This window comes from Lissotriton vulgaris, chromosome 6 (genome assembly GCF_964263255.1).
Source record: "Lissotriton vulgaris chromosome 6, aLisVul1.2, whole genome shotgun sequence".
Taxonomy (NCBI): domain Eukaryota; kingdom Metazoa; phylum Chordata; class Amphibia; order Caudata; family Salamandridae; genus Lissotriton; species Lissotriton vulgaris.
The window spans coordinates 537346827-537368986 of record NC_141694.1 but is presented as its reverse complement, the minus strand read 5'-3'; the positions used below and the strand labels follow the sequence as shown (position 1 = coordinate 537368986).

Sequence of the window (22160 nt, the reverse complement as noted above, 5' to 3'; positions counted from 1 at the left end):
AAATGAATCTCTTATCCGCTCTTGGATATTGCCACCAAAATTGTATGTCATTGTCGACTGCCTTAGAGCCGTTACATAGTCCTCTATTAATTCATCAGACTGTTGTGCCTGCATGCCAAAATGGTACCTTTTCAAATTATAGACACTTAAAGCAATAATGTTTGCCCAATTTTTCATACATAGTTTAATATTAATTTAGACTGGATTCTGCACCACATCCTTCCTCATCAGACCAATTAGGGAGATGTTCGAAAACCTCCTAACAACCTCAAGACAATGCAGGAGCAAGGTAGCCTACTTTCCTGCATAAAAAGTTCTACAACATACTTTAAAATAATTATTAAAAGCCATTTGACATTTGGACTTTTTAGTATTGGTTCATCAGGTATTGGAAAGAAGACTGGAGGAGGAGAGATATTCTGCATGGTTAAATAACAGTGAACACAGCAACAATAAAAGCGTAAGTCACACAAAACACAAGAAATAACAATTATCACTCCAACACTAATATTCCGCATTATACTTGAGCCTTTCAAATATCCAACATAATACAGAAAGAAATAAAGAAAACTATAACAGAATAACCGTAGATTTAAATGTGACATATAAAGATGGCAGTCTCACCCTTGCGTTCCAAACACAAGGGTGCGAGAAGGAAGTGACAAAGAGAATCTTACCACCAAGCAATCTGCAGGAAAGCAATGTCAGTAAGTAATATCCATGTCGTTACAGTACCCTAGATTTCTCCTTATGTACAAGTAGCCATGGGTCAAGCTGGAGCGCTCTCACTCAGAGGTAGAGTTGAACTTCAGCGTGGTACGAATCATTAAGAGAATCATGTGAAGGTACACACAACAAAGCTCTCAGCAATAAATGTACTTTCTGATAAATAGTTGGGTGCAGGGCTTTCAGTCGGGAAGGGTGAGGTGAGGATCCTACCAATTCGCCTTCCTTTTCTTTTTGACTGCCCCTTGGGCCCCTCTCGTGCATTCTGCTGGTCACATATTATATATTAACAATATATGCTACCATGTTTGTGGGAAATCTGAAGCTCACACCCCCCAAATTTACTGCCCAACCTACTCCCCTGCTGAGGATGCACACGTGTAAAACAGCTGTCCACGCGGCAGGCTTGCGCTGCATGCTTGCAGCCTCTAACCCAGGGGTCTACAATCTTTTCTTAAGTAAGAACTACTTATGTTCAATGACGATCATCCGGAGCTATTTATATTATTATTGTTTTATTATAATCACCAAATCAGACAAGATTACATTAGTGGACACCCTTTGCAGGACTAACAGTGATCACTTTCGTAAACCAGGCAGTGTTGCCAGCAGTAAGGTAAAAAAGGGTTTATCAATTTGGAATACCTTTACATGGGTAGTACCTGACAGTCATAGATCTACTATCCGTGGTACCAAGGAAATAATATTAGTAATATATCTCCCAACTGATTCATCACTTAAATATCAGCATTAAATATATTTTGGACATGTAACCATTTTTTTCTCCAAGCATCAGCTTAGGAGTTCCAAAGATGCACACATTTTCAGTTGGAGTACACTTTTCAATGTTGGTATGCATATATTAATTCCAAACTGCAAAAGCTTTTAATTTAGTAGGCTGGGCTGCACACAGAAGAGCTACTTGGAGGTAGCTTGAGAGCTACCAGTAGCTCAGGAGCTACTCGTTAGAGAAGCCTGCTCTAACCAACTGTCCCTCCTCTCAAGCTCCTCAAGGCGATAATCTCAGAACTTAGAACCTACATCCCCGATGACATAGGCAAGAGCTCGATACCATAACGTTCAGCAGTCCAAACTTTAATGGCTAAATGGGTACACTCCATAGAGGTTTGAACAACATAGTGCATAAACATACATTGGTTTATACCATGAAAGTGCAAAAATAAAGGTACTTAAAAATGAGGTATATCAAAATATTTAATTGAAATCTGGGACTCTTGCAACCTTGATTGGGTGCTCTTGTCAATTAATTGTATTTGGTATGTTTGCTATCCAGCTAAATGATGTAATCTTTCATTTGCTATATTTTCTCATAAATTCAGTTTATTGTGCATCTTTGGCATAATGGACAATGTGCTTGACGCTCTTGTAGGCTTAGGGCTGATATTCCACTTCATTCTCTTCCTTATCTGGTTTGTTAAGCAAGGGAATTGTTGGAATACTATTTATAATATTTTTTTTTTAAAATAAATGTATTTGTCTAAAATTGCATAGCGTTTTAGTCTAATGATCAAAACAGCTGTGGAACTCCATACCCCGGTTTCCCAATTAGCGGCTTAGTCATTGGACCACACCATCTCCTTGTACCATTCAAATTGGTAAAGGTAATACCGGTTATTTACTGCATTTAGAAACTGTGTATATGTTGTGTGAAGCACTATATAAGAAGTGTAATTTAGGATTAGAATGTTAAATTGAAGACCAGGGCAAGAACTATCTTCGTGAAGGGCATTCAGTGGAAACGGTTTTGCAGAAGATTCTCTAATTTTGGTGAAGCGGTGCTTGAAGACTGGTTTAACCTAGGTGTTGAAGATGAAGTGAAGAAGGTGAAAGAGTGATGGGACTAGGCAGTGGGTCTTGACTTGTTTTTTTCTTTTTATTAGTATATGAACACCTTTAAGAAATACAAAAGCACTCTCCTTGGGATTTATTTTCAGTTACTCACTCTTGACATTATCTTCTTTCTTTATGTAGGTGGAATGTTGCTGGCAACAGGAAGCACAGATCATATCATTAGGGTGTATTTCTTTGGATCAGGTCAGCCAGAGAAGATATCAGAGCTGGACTTTCATACTGTAAGTACTGGTCATTATATTTGCATTCCTTCACTCTTTACTTTGAGTAAATTGAGCTCATTTTGTTCACAATTTTCTTGGCAGGACAAAGTGGACAGTATTCAATTTTCTAACAACAGTAATCGGTAAGTAGAACAATCAATAGTTTAAGTTCTCTCTAATGGCCTCATAACAAAAAAATCGTATTCAGTTGTTTTACGTAATGCTAGTTTTTTCTTGGGGTTGCCCCTTTTTTAACTCCCTGTGGATACTGCCTATGATTTCCTTTTCTTTTCTTCCCTGACTCAATGTCAAATTGCGGCCTTCCCACCTGAAACTCTGCGACTTAACTTATGTTCTGTTGTTGCCCACTTAAAGAAAGTGAAAGGTAATACATGTGAAGTGCATTGCTAGAGGATGTTTAGTCTGCTGTAGCATCTATACCATACTCCCTTCCACAAAATTTAACACAGATCCATATTTCTTAATCTCATGCTAAACCTAGTTCTATATGCACCCAGTTGTATATCCTCCCACAAGAAACCATTCTCCTGTAGGAAAGGGGGTGTTAATGAAAATGCAATACAATAAGACAGCACAGTAAGCACGACAATAACATATTTCGACGAAAGCAGTCCTGGATGGATCACAGTGGGTAGAAGTGCATTTCCCACTCAGAAGTGTAAGTGGGTAATACAGGGCAAGGCATTGACACATGTCACATAACACTCGTAACAGATCATATGCAATCATACATAGTCTGATAACGTCGATACCGCCTCCCAAACAGTACATTACATTGCAGTAGATATCCTCAAAACAATCAGCTACTGTCGGCGTGTCTCCAACCTCATCCAGCCCGAAACCCGCTTTGGTAGTTTCCTGTTGTAGTAGATAGTCCTGTAATGGCCCCCTTATGTCCTTCGGTCTCGAGGCCATGGGCTGTGTTTCGGCATAAATTCCAACCTGTTCCTGACAGTATATCATGTCCTGTAGCCATCCTTTAAATTTCAGGGCTCTCCCCCTCCCCCATCTGCATGCCAGTCGCCGCTTAGCAAGCAACAGGGCGATATCTACGAACTTTCTGCTCCCTTTAGGTATGTGTGAAGTGTACCCAAGCAGGAGGGTTGTGGGATCCATATCAAAGGTTAACGTTAACATCTTCTCCAGAGCACCATGGATTTGCTCCCAATATATCCATATCTGTGGGCAATCCCTTGACAAATGGAAAAAAAACAGCCCCTGGCTGTCTACATCTCTCACAACGGTCAGTGTCAGCTAATTTGAACCTATACTTCCTGGCAGGCGTATAATATACCCTATGCAAAAATTTATAGTGAACAATCTTAAAGCAACCGCTTGAGCTGATAATTTTTTATATTCACAACAGTATTCCCATTGCTTGTCAGTGAGCTCCTGCCCTAAGTCAACATTCCAGTGCCCCCTGGCATTCCCCACCACCTCTGGATTGTGGGTGAGAAGGCTGCTATATAGTGTGTACCGTCAGTGCTGCCCAGTAAAACATTCAGGGGGGGGACTACTTCCGGTTCTCGCGGGTAGTCCGAGAGGAGTTGTTTCATACCTTTCCGTAATCGTATATAATAGAAAATGTCTAGGGGTGTGGGGACAGTATCACCAAAGAATTGCTCTTTGGAGCGAAACATCCGATCAAGAAACAGATCTCCCCAAAGTGTTATGTGAAGACGCTTGCACATATTTTGAAAGCCGGTTTCTTGTATCACAGGCACTCTTGGGTGATAGGTCAGGGGCATGCGTGGCGCATACAGCAAAGGGATCCGCAATTTATGCAGTATTCTCTGCCATGCATCTATAGTATAGGACACCGTGGTCGGTGGCGTCTCAAGGACTGTAGCCGGACCATGGACGACACCATTGAGGGGCAGCGGTCGTGCAATCCAGTCCTCCACCGCTATCTGCGGCATATATCGTGTAGGTGTAATCCAATGATCTAGTAATGCACCCGAGCACTGAGATAGTATGCCTCCATATCTGGGATGACAAAGCCCCCTTTACCATACGGTTGAGTTAGAACAGTCCACTTAAGCCTCGGCTGGCGTCCTCCCCAGACTAGTCTGATCAATTCCAATTTCAGGGTTTTGAAGAAATACGCTCCCGGATGATAGGGTATATTGAGGAAGAAGTATAAACAAGCATTGGAAATGCAATAGGTCTCGCATTAGAAGAGTTGGAGTTATTGGTCTTGTAAATGACATATTTTATTTATTTGTTGGTTTTTAAAATTGCTAAATTGATGGCTTTGTCATTTACAATGCCAATAGTTATAACTTTCGCGAATGTGACACCTATAGCATTTGGAATGCAACATGTTTTGTATTTACGTGACTTAGATGGCAGCTCTGGTCGTTAGGCCACATCTCTAGAGAGCAGGAGAGTGCAGCAGGGGAGAGAAGCACAGCAATGCAATAGGTCTCGCATTAGGAAAGTTTGAGCTATTGGTATTGTAAAGGAGACATTTGTTATTTATGTGCTTGTTTTGGAAATAGCGAATTAATAGCTTTGTTATTTACAATGCCAATATTTTTATCTTTCGCAAATGTGACACCTATTGTAACACAATATGTGTTGTGAGGGTGGGTGAGGGTGAGGGGTTGAGGGTGAGGGGTTGAGGGTGAGTGAGGGTGAGGGGTTGAGGGTGAGTGAGGGTGAGGGGGTGAGGGTGAGGGGTTGAGGGTGAGTGAGGGTGAGGGGTTGAGGGTGAGTGAGGATGAGTGAGGGTGAGGGGTTGAGGGTGAGTGAGGGTGAGTGAGGGTGAGGGTTGAGGGTGAGTGAGGGTGAGGGTGAGTGAGGGTGAGTGAGGCTGAGGGGTTGAGGGTGAGGGTGAGTGAGGGTGAGGGTGGGTGAGGCTGAGGGGTTGAGGGTGAGTGAGGGTGAGGGGTTGAGGGTGAGTGAGGGTGAGGGGTTGAGGGTGAGTGAGGGTGAGGGGTTGAGGGTGAGTGAGTGAGGGTGAGGCTGAGGGGTTGAGGGTGAGTGAGGGGTTGAAGGTGAGGGGTTGAAGGTGAGGGGTTGAGGGTGAGGGGTTGAGGGGTTGAGGGTGAGGGGTTTAGGGTGAGGGGTTGAGGTGAGGGGTTGAGGGTGAGGGGTTGAGGGTGAGTGAGGGTGAGGGTGAGTGAGGGTGAGTGAGGGTGAGGGTGAGTGAGGGTGAGTGAGGGTGAGGGTGAGTGAGGGTGAGTGAGGGTGAGTGAGTGAGGGTGAGCCAGAGCCTCTTCCCCTCTTGCAGGTGCAGTGTTTTCCGAGTGCCCTTACAAAGAAGGTTATGACCTCACGATTGGGACGTCAGAAAAGGGCTCCTCTGTGGATGAAGTGACTCTCCCATCATTCAGGTATGGCAGCCACTATGCACACTTTATGGGAATGGAGGAGACTTTTATATGAAGAAACAGTAGCATCAACGTGTAATTCACTGCTGTTCAGTCAAGAAATGCTGACCACATCCGAAGGGCTTCACTTGGTGTTTAAACTAGTTAACTCCCTGTAACACACGTTCTCCCATGATACCCAAGCCAGAATTTGTAGCACAGTACATACCATTAGTTTGATGGCCTTGCAAAGGCTGTGGGCAGGTGCATACAATTGGGCAAGAAGGCCTGAAAGCCCAGTCTACTGACTCAGAAGGCATTCCTTGAAAGCAGGTGGGACATAGATTTTTTCCCTGAGTACCCAGGTGTTCTGCAGAACTCCTGAGGCACTCTAAACTGACCACACAAAATAGAGAGATTACGGTCAGAATTGTGAATGATAAAAGGGATATAGTGGCGTAAAACTGGAAACTTTGAAACACTTCTGAAAAATAAGCTTAATTTCCATGTATGCATGAATCAGCCCAGGGCTAGTGTGCTCATTGCATTCTCTGGATAAAAAAAATAACTTCCAGTATATGGGGAAGGTGCCACGCGGACACCGATGCTGTGACGTTGGTTATCCACAGTTGTAATTGGTTTGCACTTCAGACAATTTAAAATAAGAGCAAGATCATTCAATTGATATTTTCTTACATTTTGTGAGACACTTACATTTAAAATGTTCCTCAATTTAGTTAAAAGACCGTAATTATTTGAATTGTAGGTTTGCAAAGTTATGAGTCAGCTGGGCTTGAAAGTCATCACTCGGAATGATGTCTCTGGACAGGAGTTCAAAGTCAGTGGTGCTCGGGTGAATTATGTTGCGTGTAGTGTAGAGACCGATCTTTGACTAACGACAGCCCCTTAGAAATTGATGGAGCCTGGTCCTGTTTATGTGAAAACCCCAGCTGCACAGGTGTCAAAGTTTAAAAAACAATGACTCGCAAGCCATTGTGCTCTCTATGGAATCTGCTGTCGTTAAAATATGTACAATCTGCGCAATCAACGCTGGGTTGATTTTTACTTTGACATGCTGCATAGCGGCTCGTGCCGCTGTGTAACATGTCTAAAAAAACATTGAAAAAAGCCAATAGATTCTGAATAGGCAAAAGCTATCAGCTTTGCTAGTGTTTGTTTAAAAGTGAAGTGACATATTGCAAGCTGCAGCGAGAACTTGGCGGAAGTGTCTGGGGAGCAGTCGCCCCTGTTAACTTAAAATAGAATGCAACATTAATTATTTAGGATACAGTTCCAGCACTTCTTGCAAGGGGGTTGGGTAGTGATGGTATAATGAGGAGTCTCTGAGCTCCCGGAACAGACCAAGATCGTAAATGTTGATGTTAGGCAGGTGGCAAACATGGTAGCGTAGGGCAGGGGAGGGGGCGGAGCGGGGAGAGGGAACAGACTGAGCGAAGGCAGATAAGGGGAGGGGGGAGGAGAAATGCGACACGGCGGGCAGGGGAGGGGGCGGAGCGGGTAGAGGGAACAGATGGAGGGAAGGCAGATAAGGGGAGGGGGGAGGAGAAATGCGACACGGCGGGCAGGGGAGGGGGCGGAGCGGGGGCCTGGAGTGCGGCTGAGGGAACTGATGTGCACGCGCTTTTAAGCTCAATGCACGTGCACATTGAGCTTAAAAGTCACGGGCACTGCAAGGAATCGCCACGATTCCTTGCAAGTTGGATAAAGAGTGGATAAGCCCCCATAGTCTCGCTTGCTCGATGCGCATCGACAGGCGAGACCTAAAAAACGAGGCAGTATAACCATTTTATTAAGCGAGACTCTGCCAGGGGGGAGGAGAAATGCGACACGGCGGGCAGGGGAGGGGGCGGAGCGGGGAGAGGGAACAGATGGAGGGAAGGCAGATAAGGGGAGGGGGGAGGAGAAATGCGACACGGCGGGCAGGGGAGGGGGCGGAGTGGGGGCCTGGAGTGCGGCTGAGGGAACTGATGCGCACGCGCTTTTAAGCTCAATGCGCGTGCGCATTGAGCTTAAAAGTCACGGGCACTGCAAGGAATCGCCACGATTCCTTGCAAGTTGGATAAAGAGTGGATAAGCCCCCATAGTCTCGCTTGCTCGATGCGCATCGACAGGCGAGACCTAAAAAACGAGGCAGTATAACCATTTTATTAAGCGAGACTGCCAGCCATCGATAAAGGCAATGCGATCCAGCGCGTGATGGTATCCTTCAAGTGCATCATGGCGTGCCATAATTCATCTGCACTGTCTCCTCTCTGTCTCTCGAGATATGGACCCCCAGGTATTTCAGGTCAGAGTGGCTCCATTCTAACGGATAATCTAAGGGGAATTCAGATACAGCGGGTGTCAGTGGGAAGAATTGGGACTTGCTCCAATTTATAGTTCTACCCGACAGTCCGCCAAAAACTACAAACTTGCGTAGCAATGCGTTAAGTCTGAGCTGGGGATCCACGACATATAACGTCACGTCGTCCGCGTACAGCGATAGAGATTTGCCGTTGGAAGCATCGAAACGCACTTCCCTGGTGCAACTGTTGTAGTCTGCATGCCAGTGGCTCTATTGCGATGGCAAAAAGGAGGGGCGACAATGGACACCCCTGCCGAGTGCCTCTGGTGATGGATAAGCTGGGCGAGAGACCGCCATTCACAAGCACCCTCGCAGTAGGTTTATTGTATAGTAACTACATCCATGTAAGGAAGACAGGTGGGAAGCCCATCTTTCGCAGTACAGTGAAAAGGTAGCCCATTCCACCGATTTGAAGGCCTTGGAGGCATCCAAGAACACTGCTGCAAGTGGGAACTCCGGTGCTACCGTTTGGATGAGGGAGAAAAAGAGTACGGGGGTTATGACTGGTCGCTCTAGTCGGGACAAAACCTGACTGATCTGGAAGTGCAATTTGTGTCATGAGCAGAGACAGTCGAGTGGCGAGCACTTTGGCCAAAATCTTTGCATCACAATTAATGAGGGACAAGGGACAATAGGAATCGCAGTCCTTAGGGTCTTTGCTAGGCTTCATCAGAGACTTGATCACCACTTCACGCATCGTTAGCGGTAAAATACCCTTGTTGAATGAATCTTCGAAGACTTCGCATAATACTGGCGCCATTACATCTATGTAGCATTTGTAGAACTCAGCCGGTATACCATCTAATCCCGGAGCCTTCCCATTCTTCAGGGACATGATTGCTTCCCTGATTTCGTCCAGCTCTATTAGGGCACTTAAAAATTTTCTATGAACATCGCTCAGCCAACATAAGGCCACGTCTCCCAAGTAGCCATCATAATCCAAGGCAACCCGACGCCCGTGTGGTATACAACTGCTCATAGTTTGTGGCTAGAGTGTCCATGAGACGAGCAGTGTCCCTACATGCCATTCCATTCTGATCGTTAAGCTCAAGGACAGTGTTATCTCCTTGAGCCTTCCGTATCACCACAGATAATGCTTTTCCTGGCCTTTCACCTTCTCCGTATTTACAGGCGACCCAATACTTGTTACGGAATTTCCACTCCCTAGCCGCTTCCTCCTCATATTCCGACAACTTATTTCTGAACTCTTTTTGCACGATGGCTCCATTCCCCCTCTGCATTCTACGCTCTAACTCTTTCAAGTCTCCCTCCAGCCTGCGTATTGTGCGTTGAATGTCTCTTAGTACTCCACACCCTTTCGCTATGCACCATCCGTGGACTGTGACCTAAAAGGCCTCCCATACCATTGCAACGCAGTCAACAGTGCCCCTATTCGGTGGAAAAAGGTCCAGTATATCTCCCCTCAGCTCTTCCCGAAATGCCATATCTATTAAAGCAGTAGGTTGTAATCTCCATGCAGGTCTGGGACAGTCACACCCAGGCACCCGTAGTTCAACTAGCACTGGGCAATGGTCAGAATATGTACGGGTCAGATGTTTCGCAGCAGTGATACCAATAGCCAGACCCATTGATAGAAAACAGTAGTCAAGCCGCGCCCAAGTGCCTGTGTATGAAGTGAAATGTGTGCCCTCAAGTTTCACTATATCTCGCTCTTGTTCCAAATATGCGGTGCGTTATTACACGTTTGGGGTGCTTTCCCCCGGTTCCAAATCCGCTCCTTTAAGGGCTTCTAGCATCGTATCCCATTCCATGTATATCAGATTTTTCCTCAGACCCCTAGCTTCCTCCCCTGTATCGCTGCGCTCTCAGCACCACCCCAGTGGAGCATTTCACTATGTCAAATGTTCACAGTGGGGGGTTTCATTGACTTTCATCGCATAGTGATAGCTCTTTTATTGTTAGGGCGAGGTCCATGAATCTATTCTGTACCGTTTTTTCTTTTTGAGCGCTTATGTAGGCCTAGGATACATTCCTCAATTGTGTTGCCAAGCTTTAGCTGTGCGACTGCCACTATGTGAAGTCTGATTCCCAAAAACTTCTCAAGCGAGGACATGCCCATATCATGTGATCTAAGTCGGCCTCATCCAGATGACATTGAGGGCATTGGTGTTGTGTTTGTGGGAATATCTGTTGTAGCCTACGTGGGGTAAGTTAGGCTCTATGGAGTAGCATAATTTGTATAAATTTAAACTTTGCATTTCTGGACACTTGTTTTGGGTTTTGTAGAAGACCACCCCATCCCTTGTCTGAGAGCATCCGCCCTATGTCCTCAACCCACTTTTCTTGTACTTCTGTAAGCTCTATCGCGACTTGTTCCCGTATTCCCACGTATAGGCATTTTATAAGATGTCTCTCTCTAGTCTCATGTAATATAGGAGCTTAACCAATTTGTGGGTTGGAGGTTCTTGTCTCTGTGGAGCCCAATGCTTTTTGACGTATTGCAGTAGTGCGGCATGCATCAAGTATAAGTGATCTGGCACGCCGGTTTCTCTTACAAAGTTCTCGTGGTCCATCAGTAGGCCATTATTGAATAAGTCACCTACTGTGCTGATTCCTTCCTCCAACCAGGCTCCTATCCTGCGCCTTGTGAGCCCGCCGCTATTTAGTGGAATTCCCACTAGTAGGATGTTCCCGGCGTAGTGGTGGCAATGGGATGTGTATTATATGCTCTGCGGTCGGGAACACCCAATCCTCCTCTATTGGTTCCCAATTGTAGCTTCTTGATACCCATCCTGTGCCTTCCGGATACCCATATAAGGTCAGAGTATAGTGTCTAGAGTTTTGAATGTGGCTGATGGTACTAATATCTGTAAGTTAGAGAAGTGGTACTAGAGTCGTGGTAGAACCACCATTTCTGATATGGCCGCTCTGCCCATTGCAGAGAGTGGAAGTGTGATGCAAAAGGTGACTCTTGAACGTCTGGACCGGATCGCTCTGGTAAGGTGATCGATATATTTGTATACCGAGGAATTTGAAAGTGGACTGCTTCACAGGGAGGGAACATGACCCAAAATCAATGACCTTTGGCTGTTTATCGTCCCTGAAAGAAGGCATTGGATTTTACTGCATTAATGGCAAGGCCCGATATCTGCTCAAACCTTTTGAAGAGGTCAGGGATGGGATCTAGGGCACCTATAAGGTCTCGCAAGTATATTATTATGTCATCTGCATAAGCCGAGATCAAATGTGTTACTTCACCTAACTGGACTCCAAGGTGTTGGGCCTCTAGGCGTAACCTAAGTGCTACGGGCTCAAGCGCTAGTATAAATAACAATGGCGACAGTGGGCATCCCTGTTATATGCCCCTGAATATTGAGTATACGCTTGAGATATGCCCACCAGTACAGACTCTAGCCGTGGGGGCTGCGTACAGTAAATGTAACCATTTGAGATACTCTGGGGATAGGCCAAATTTCCCTATTGCCTCAAACATGTAGTCCCAAGTTAGCGTGTCAAACGCTTGTTGTAGGTCTAGCGCGATGCAGCCTGTATTTTGATAATGTTCTGGGGTGGTCGCCAAAATGTGGTGCAATCTCCTGATATTTAGGGAGGTTTTACAGGCTGGTAGGAATCCGTATTGGTCTGTGTGTATATGTTTATGTAGGTATGGAAGGAGGTATGTAGGTATGGAAGGAGCCTATTCGCTAGTATTTAGATTAATATCTTCTATTCTGTCGATAATAAGTACAACTGGTGGTATCCAGACATATCTGATTTGTCCCTTCCAGGTTTTGGAAGCGAACTACCAGCACCTGCGCTGTGTATGTTGGCAGGCCACCAAGCTCTACTGACCTATTCTATAGTGTCTCCAGTTGGGAAACCAGGGCCTCAGCATAAGTGTAGAAAAATTTGATCAAGAGTCCATCCAGTCCTGGTGCTTTGTTTCGTGGGAGTCCTTTCATAGCCAATTTTATTTCAGTCTTGGTAATGGGACTTGTGAATGCTTTCCTGGCTTCTGTGGTGAGCTGTGGGCAAGGTAACTTATCCAGGAATGCATCTATGCAGTCCTAGTCTATTGTACCTGGTTTGTTGTATAGTGTAGCATAGTACAGGCGAAAGGCTTCGTTGATATCTTTTTGAGTAGTCAGAGTGTCGCTCCTCGGTGTAGTGATTTTGCTTACTGTAATAGTCTGGTGGTCATCCCTCAGCAATTTCGCTACTAACGTCCTTGATTTGTCTGCATGTGTGTGTTTTAGTTGGGTATATGTTCTGTAATCTATGACCCTAAGTGTCTTAAGTAGTTCCGCATGCTGCATACGTGGCTCCTGTAGTTTGGTCTGCCTTGCAGCATCACTCGTAGCCTCTTGTTCCAGTATGCACATCCTATTCTCCGTCTCTATACATTTTTTGTGTATTTCCTGTCTGGCGCCCACTGTTGCACTAATCGCATTCCCCCGGATAACTGCCTTGAATGCATGTCATTCAGCAGAGATGGAGGATGCAGTGTTAGTGAATATTTGGAAAAAGGGGACCCCTATATAATATAGTAGCACTTGCTATACATAGGGAAGAAACAGAGTTAGGAAAGGTCTATAGCAAAGTGACAGACATTGATTAGATAATACAATTTACGTTTTTTTGTAAATAAAAACCTAGAATGAAACAGTGTATTAAGTCCACTTGTGTACAGAAACCAATCAGCAAAATAATTTCTGATAGAGCTTTATTGTTTATTGCTGTTGACTATTTTTCTTTTGTTTTCTACTGTTTTTTGTATATATAGTTTTTATAAGTGATTATGTGTTTAAATTTTATATAGTCTTGAATTAAAAAATACAAAAGAGAAAATACAAAATCAATAGACATGAAACATATCTACAGGGATGAAGGCAAAGCGGTAGACACCACTACGCGCGTTTCGGCTCTTGAGCCTTCTTCAGGTGACCGTCTATTGTTCTATAAGCAATAAAAAGAGATATGGATGAAATTTACAAACAGACATATTATGTACAATATATAAAAGAAGACATATATACAAATTATTTACATTTCTTACAGTTTTATAATGGCGACAACCTTATTATATACAGTGGACTTAGGACAGACATACATGTTATTTACAGTTATAGCAAATCATAGGACAGTATAGGTGTGTCATCATAGTGGTAGAGGTTCTTTTCATTTACACTTGTATTACTTCAAGGTATAGTGATTTTACAGGGATGTAACATTTCTTGTATACACGGCAAATTTTATACATTACAGTATTGACATGTTTATACACTTTAGAGCATGTTCATAGTTAGCCCTTTACCTGCTGATTACCTTAGATCTTTTAGTTTTACATTAATTGATAGACATTATTTGATTATACATTTCAGATCATATACATGGTTAAGCTTTACCTGTTGCAAGGCAAATTTTATACATGGCATTATTAACATGTTTATACACTTCAGAGCATGTTGATAGTTAGCCCTTTACCTGTTGATTACCTTAAATCTATTTTAGTTGAAATTAATTGATGAACATTATTTGATTCTACATTTCAGATCATATAGATGGTAAAGCTTTACCTGTTGGTTGTCATAAAATTGTTTACTTGACATCAAAATGATAGACATTATTTGAGTATATTAATCTTGAACTTCAATTCATAAATTGCATTCCATAATAGACAAAATATTGATAAGTCAAGTGTACAGGTTACTTTCTTAAAGCAATACATATATTGTTTGATAACCATATAGTTTTCAAAAATAAGCCACCTGTATAATGTGGAGTATACTTTTATGGGGGTAGGATAGACTTTATTAGCAAAGGTGGGAATAGGCAAAATAGAGAAAGATGTGGTTTTTAATAATATCCTATATGACCTGTAGTTTAAAGTATTGCTACATTGTTAAGAGAGAAAACAAATGTTGTTAAACCAAATGAAAGCATAGCAATGACCGAGGTTCCCAGAATTTATATAAAAAGGGGGAACTTAGGTTGAACAAAGATGATATAAATGTATGAAGATGTACTTACAGAGTTTCAAAGAGTCCAGGACTCACAGTTAGGTGTGGCGTGGATATAAAAGGTCAGTCCGTAAAGGCAGCTTCTTAAGATCTGGAGGTGTAATATAATTAACAACGATAATGAAAATAGTTATAATACGTATCATTACAGAATTAAGATAACTTGAGACATATTGGATCCTGTAAATGAAGGAGGATTTAAACTGTACATAGGATGAGCTGCATAATAAGTCATCTATAGGTGTAAATATAGCAGACTGATAGGTAGTAATATCACTGTTAACCCTGTTGGTGTATAGATGACTATGAACATGGATAGGGTCATACAGCAATGAGAGTAAGAAGCATAATAAAATTACCTTGAGATGTGGAACGATGTAGTCCTATAGCTTGTCATATGATGTTATGACATCAGAGAAAAGGAGGTGGTAGAACAGTATAGTGGAGGTAGCTTAGATTCAGATCGTTATTTGTGTTGACATTTGTAGAACCTAAAATAAAATAAGATATCATGGAACAGATATAGTTTGCATGTATAATTGACTCTCCATATAAGTGAAAGAGTGCATTATCAATATATAGTTACCTCCACGAGGATAACTTCCAGTGAGTAGATGGTAAGGTGATGAGAGCAATAGTGAAGGAAACGAGTATTTATCTAGGGATGTAAGATAAGAGGGTTTAGTATATAATGATGCAATATATTGCATCTATAGCGCGATTAAGTATGGTGCCTAATATTACCTCCACAAGTTGATAAAATATCCGGAGGCGAGCAATAATGATGTATAATTGTTAGCACAAATATTTTGTATCCACCTAGGGATGAATAGCGAAATAGAATTAAGTAGTAAACATATTTGTGCGGGGAAATCGAAAGAAATTCAATGTTACTAAAACAACAAGTTGGAAATTTACCTAAAGATAAAGTAGAAAGGATGTCCCAGGAGCGGAAGATACTATGGAGGATGATCTGGTCATAGCATTGCCTGAGAATAACGTATATAAAGATGAGAGTTGCCGTATCTCTATATTGTGTTTAGCTTAGCAGAATTGAAACGCCGAATCAAACATACTTATTAACAGAAATATCTTTCACATTTGATTGGGGAAGAGGATAAGCATATCGGTGTAGCTATGCTGTGAAATAACGCATATAGTATAGCATATCTAGCATTTATAAAAGAGTTGCCATATCTCTATATAGTGATTAGCTAAGCATAATTAGTCGGCCGAAACAAACATTCTTATTAGCAGGAAGATATTTCACATATGATTGAGGAAGAAGATAAGCATATAGATGTAACTATGCTGTGAAATAGCGCATTTGGTGTAGCATGAGTATATATAAATAACCGAGCTAGACTAAGCATGACTTCTAAAGTTTCATCTTGAACAGACTCACCCGTGAGGTTTGATAAAAATAGTGACGCTCCTGGTAGAAAAGGACTGGTAGCAGTACTCGACCGCCAAAAGACCGCACACCGGTATGCTAGAATGCAAGCAACCGTGTGATAGGAAGCAGCCGCTTTATAAATGGTAGATGATTGGACGGAAATACTGGGAGTGGAAATCGAGGAAGGACTTGTTCGTGCTAGGTCACAGTGATTAAAATAGAAGAAGGACTTGTAAAGTAAAATCAAATAAAATAAAGAAAGGACTGTTCTATGTCTAATGGCAACATGAGGCGATATCAATGGTAGACATAAGATACAGGGTTAGGTTAGAAGAAAGACTAATGTGTGGCTGAAACAATACTAGTCAACGATCCTAGTAGAAAATTGAAAAGATGCGAAGATGAATAGAACTTGATTTCTAAAATTACAAAGATGACAGATGACTTTAATGAGCAGAAAAAGTAATAATTTGTGACGATAAATAGCAGAACACAAATTATTCAAGAAGCAATAATACCTGTAGGTGCTGTTTTAAGTAATAGAATTGAATAAACAAATGAATACTATAGAGGCGCTAACCTAGTTCTTAAGTAGGGTTGAAAAAAGAAGATCTGTTGTAATAGTCTTAATTTCTTTGGGTCATGACGGGAGGAATCTGATAATTAAAGGGCGAAAAAAGTAGGTAGGATAGCAAATAGTTAATACTACATAGGGGAATAGTTCCTCCTCATATGTAAAGGTGGCTTTTTTCACATGTGTCGTATAGTCATGTCTATATATAAAGGGCCAACTCTTTTATTAAGCTTTAAGTATATATCTTTCAGAGTGTGTATCAAATAATCGCTTGGTCCCAAGGGATTTCGGAATTAAGTCCATTATTTACCGTGTCAAACATGAAAATGTGATATACTTCCCGTTTTTTTTCTAATTTTATCACAGCAGAGCCCTGCAGTTGGTACCATTTTTTCCAATATATACCAACGTATATCATCTGGAGAATGTTGTTTTTCCAGATAATGACTTACTAGTGGTGCAGCCATTTTTTGTGTGCGGATTGCCGATCTATGTTCGGTTAATCTAGTATTCATAGATCGCGAAGTCTCACCCACGTATGCTTTTTCGTATGGGCACAGAAGTATGTAAATCAAATTTTTGCTTTTGCAGTTTGTCATCCCTTTATTTTGAATGGTAATTCCATGATGGCTAAATGATTCATTTTCTATGGCCAAGGGACATGATTTACATGTTCCGCATTTGTAGTTACCATGAATAGGCTGTAGGTCTCTAATGTTCAACTGAAGAGGTGGTTTTGTTTGTCATACGTGACCTTACTATTAAATCTTTCAGATTTTTATTTTTTCGATAGGCAAACATAGGTTTTTGTATTGCCTCAGTAGATGGTTTATTGATGTTTAACAAGTGCCAGTGTGAACAGACAATCTGTCTGATTCTGTCATTAAGAATCTAATGTCTGGTGACAAATACCAGATTTTGTTCAGAAGTGTTGGAATTGCCTGACAGTAGGTGTTGCCTGTCGTAAAAGCGGGCTCGTTTGTATGCATCCCGAATGATACGATGAGGATATCCACGATTCTTGAATTTGATCTTCATATCTTCTGCTCTTAGGTCGTAATCACTGAGTTTGGTGCAATTACGACGTAATCGCAGAAATTGTCCAAAAGGGATTGCATTTTTTTGGTTTGTGGGATGAAAACTAGAGTGGTGCAAGATGGTATTGCGTGCAGTGGGTTTAGTATATAAATCTACATATAATTGCATTCCCTCATGTTTGATCATAATGTCGAGGAACTCGATCTGATCGTTGCTGACATGTGATGTAAATCGAAGATTTTCATCACAGAGGTTTAGCCATTGTATAAATTCAGACAGAATTTGAAGATCATCATTCCATATAAAGACGATATCGTCAATATAACGTGACCAACAAAGGACAGTCTCGAAAAAGGGGGCCTCCTCTTTGAAAATGTACTGGTATTCAAAGTGAGCTACATAAATGTTCGCTATAGTAGGAGCACAGGATGCTCCCATGCTTACCCCTTTTACTTGTTTGTATAGGTCATTTCTGAATTCAAAAATATTTTCTTTAAGGATAATCGCTAAGCAATCAACAATGAACTTGCTATTGCAATCAACTTGGTAGGTTTCAATGAACCAGGTTACTGCATTAATAGCACCTTCATATGTGGTTATCCTGTGGGCTCTTTCCACTCAAAAAGAGTCCAATAGTCCCTCAGGAGCCATGTGTTCTTTTAACCGTTGCTCCATATAGCGAGCGCCGTCGGTCCCTCACTGCGCCTCGGTAGTCCTATGACCGTACATTATTGCATCTGGCCCTTCCTTCTGCGTCTTCCATTTGGTCTTGGAGGCTTGTGACCTGTTTCCACAATTGTTGGATTTGCGACACATGCTCCTTGTGCTGTGGTACAACTTTATCTAGAGTTAGGCTATTAACTTTCACCTTGTCTGCCAGTTTGGCGTGGTCTGCTTTGAGTAGTGTGAACCCCGTTGTGAGCGCGCCAACATGTTGTTCAATGGCTTTACTGGATTCCCTGACCTCTTGCAATATCAAGTCCAGTTTGTCCATTTAGGTCTCCTCATTAGTGACTGGTACAGAGTTGAGCGATATCTGGATTGTCGTGTGTTCTGGGTCCTCTGCAGTTTGTTTGGTATTTGTGGTTGTCTCCTGAACCTTCCCCTTGGGGCGCCTCATGTCGTCTGTGCCTATGTAGCTGTCCCGGGGCCTTCTCCTACAGCGAGGCAAAAGGGCTGCCGCAGGCGGCGCAACACCTCAGCGTCTAGTGGGTAAGCCAGATTAGCCCGTGGGAACTTGGTGTCCTTGCTCAGCAATTTACTCCCTGCACTCTGTCGGGTTTCTCTTGCCAGCGTCAAACAATGGGAGCACTTCACTTTGAACAATATCACTCTGCAGTGATGTGCACTGTTTCTAAATGTTAAGTACAGGACGTCGATACCCGTTTTTTGCCACCGGTTTTCAAATGTTTTGGTCAGCATTCCCTACGCGACCTATACTTGGCCAGGAGGGGGATGGAGAACAGGGGGGAGGGGAAAGATTAGCAGAACCCCGCCTCGTTCCGTTTGTTCACTCTGGTGCTTTTTGAGCGGGGGATTCCCCCTTGGGCCGCCCTCACCTGTAAAAGCAGAAGGTTTTCTTTTGACGGGTGTTCTTCTGAGCCGCAGACCTGGCCTCGGGCCCTGACAGGCCCCTCACCAGGCTCTGTATCCTCGTTGTGGTTTGGGACTCTCGCTTATCAGGGCAGCCAGCGCTCCTCTTTGGTCGTGCTGAACCTCTCCTCCGTTATGGCAGCACCGAGTAAACCGGGCCTCTCCGCTCAATAGGATCTAGGGCCACTTGCTTGTGAGCATCACGGGCAGCAAGTTAGTGTGTGGCCCCCCGGGTGTCCCTGCATCACCTCTCTCCTGTGTCCTCAGTTGTTTTCGGACGACACACTTTTTTTGGTAGCCACCGGTGTCTCGCCCAGTCTGTGCCTCTGGTTGGGTGTGAGGCCCCTGAGCGCGACCTGCTGTGTTGTCAGGTCTCGGGCCCCTCTCCGGTAAGTTCCGCATGGAGCTGGTAATGAGACGGTCTCCCGGGCTTCTCAGCATTGCTGCGCTCCCATCGACTACTCTTTAAAAATGCATGGGCCGTCGTCTTGGGTGAAACAGCCCCCAGTGCCCTCAGTGGGGAGTTGTCAGGCTCGTATTGGCCCACCGTCGGCCTCGCAGGATTCTCGCCTGCCTGTCTCACCCTGCACCGCTGTCGGGTAGGCTGCACACCGGTCATACAGGCGACAGCATTGATGCAATCCGCTCTCCCATTTTGTTGCAACACGCCATCGTATTGTGACTGCAGACAGACACTGATAGGCTTTAGTGAACGGCGAATTAACAGGATTAGACAGTCCACGCAGCTAAACGGCGTCCGCCATGTTCGGCGGTTTGCCTGGGTCCCCACCCCCAAACCCCCCCCCCCCCCCGTTTGGAAAATTAGATGCATTTTAAAATCATCATCCAGTAATTTCATTCACTGCTTGCCTGGTGTCTGATTTAGTGGTTCATTGTGATTCCTTCAGAATAATTGGGGGATACCAACATAATACGTTATGTTTAGCAATACATTTTTATTAAGGGTTTTATATTACTTTATTTTTGACCTGGGTAAGGATTGTATACTAGATTTTTTGGTATTGATCTTTTCTCAATGAACAATGCTAAGATGTGTTCTTCTGCCTTATTTTATGCTCTATTTTTTGTGAGTGCCTAATGTTGTAGTTCCTGGTTTTGTAAATAATGTAATATCATTTTTATGACCAGCCTTGACAGTGTTTTGATTAGGCAGGAGCTGTGTGCTTCCTCACAAAAAATGTGCTTGTCTTACTCGTCACTGTAGTTCGTTTGTATTTATGCCGAGCCTGCAAATTATTGTATACAATAAAGGGCTTCAAGCCCGCCCGTTGCTTACCATTCATTGACTCCAGTGTCACTCTGTTGCGGTCACCTAAATGGCCAGCGAAGGCCAGACGTTATTTGCGGTTTCTTGTCCCGTGCAGGGATCAAGTGCAGATTGATTGCTTTTAATCTGTGTTCTTCCATCCTCCTACTGTGCTTGGGGTACTTTTTTATGTCTAGCCTGCATCAGCGCTTGTTTTCTTTAGCTTGTCTTAACTTTTTTTTTCTTTTTACTCCCAAAAACACTAAATTTTTTTGGTTTAAATTTATTTTATTGGTTTCAGAAAAAAACATATACGTTGCAATGCAGTAGTGTGTCCACGAGAGAAAATAAATGGCAGTCTGAGGTAACCATTTTACATAAAGCTGCACATAACCTGCACAAGCTTTCGGGCCCACAATTGTCCTTGGGTTGTGCCGGTAGAAGAACTTGTGGATCTGAACACGGGTCTCCCGTGAACCCAAGATAAGGAAAAAAAAGCCAACAACCCCTCTCCCCCACCCCAACCAGTGTGCCGATGTGTGTGGGTTAGAAGTGGCACGAGCATGTATCGCTCACGGTGCCTCCGTCGCGGGTTCTGTATAGGTGTGAGTCGCATCCTTTAGGCGTAGTGGACGGAGGTATCTTGGGCACGTTACTTTCTTGAATTCCTGGGATAGAAGTGTTAACAGTGGTTGCCATATCATAGTGAAGGTGGCTGTGGACTGCGTGAGTGTGGCTTGAATGTGTTCCAAAGTTTGTGCAACCAGCATGTGTGAGTGGGCCGAGTGTTAGTCCCCCATGAGACAGGATTTGTTGGGAGGCTGCCTGCAGCGCTAGACCCATTTGTCGCCCCCTAATGGATTTCAGCTGGAAAGTGAGTGCATTTGGAAGTCCTAGGATAGTGTAAGCTGGAAACAGTGGGATTTCGGTGTCTAGGGAGGTGTCCATGTCGTTGAGGACAGACGTCCAATAGGCCGTGACCTCTTTGCAGTCCCAGAGAAGGTGCGTCAGCGTGACTATCTCACCACACCCCCTCGAACAGGTTGAGCTTCGAGATGGGTTGCGCTTGTGTAATCTGACTGGGGTTAAGTACCAGTATATGGCCAGTTTTACTGCTGATTCCCTGCCTGCTGCGTTTCTAGCCGTATGGTTGGCCCTATAGTAAATCGACTGCCACTCCCGGGTCGAGAGCCTTCTTCCTAATTCCCCTTCCCAACGCCTCTGACCGGCCGAACGTTGGGACTCAAGGGAGAAAGAAGCATCTTGTAGAGCTCCGTAATCAGACCACGATCTGGAGTTTTCGTAACTAGCCATTTTTCAAATTCGGTCATTCGCCTACTAACTAGGGGATTAGACTCTGGTTGCATGAGCCAGTGCCCGAGTTGGAAATATTGAAAGAGCTGCGGCAATTTGACATCATAGAACTGTGACAGTGTGGAGAGTGGTAGGAAGCCCTCTAAGTCACAAAGTTGCCCCGCCGATCTGCAGTTGGAATCTCGCCATTGTGGGAACATGTGGGCCTCGGTCCCTGGAGGGAAGTCGGGGTTATCCAGTAATGGAGTTAGCGGGCATGGGAATGATGTAAGCTCCCGCTTGGTAGCCACTGAGTTCCACACACCTAGTATGGTACGCGTGATGAGTGGTTTCTGGAGGTAACGCGGCCTATGGGTACGGCAAAGGAATGGTATTTTCCATGAGGAGGTCTGGGCCATCGCCCCGTCTTGGAAGAGCCACCGCTTCTCTCATTCGGGCCTATACCATTCGACCAAGTATCTCAGCTGTCCCGCTTGGAAGTATTGTTGCAAATTAG

The 22160-nt window shown here is 43.6% G+C and overlaps 1 protein-coding gene across 2 annotated transcripts in view; it reads left to right on the top strand.

Moving 5' to 3' along the window:
* Positions 1-22160, top strand: part of PHIP (PHIP subunit of CUL4-Ring ligase complex) — a 2330659-nt gene that overhangs the window by 261585 nt on the left and 2046914 nt on the right. For both annotated transcript variants that reach the window (XM_086926531.1, XM_086926532.1), the window contains exons 11-12: positions 2719-2819; positions 2904-2944. In XM_086926531.1, the coding sequence (XP_086782657.1) occupies positions 2719-2819; positions 2904-2944 (142 nt within the window). The remainder of the gene's footprint in view (positions 1-2718; positions 2820-2903; positions 2945-22160) is intronic.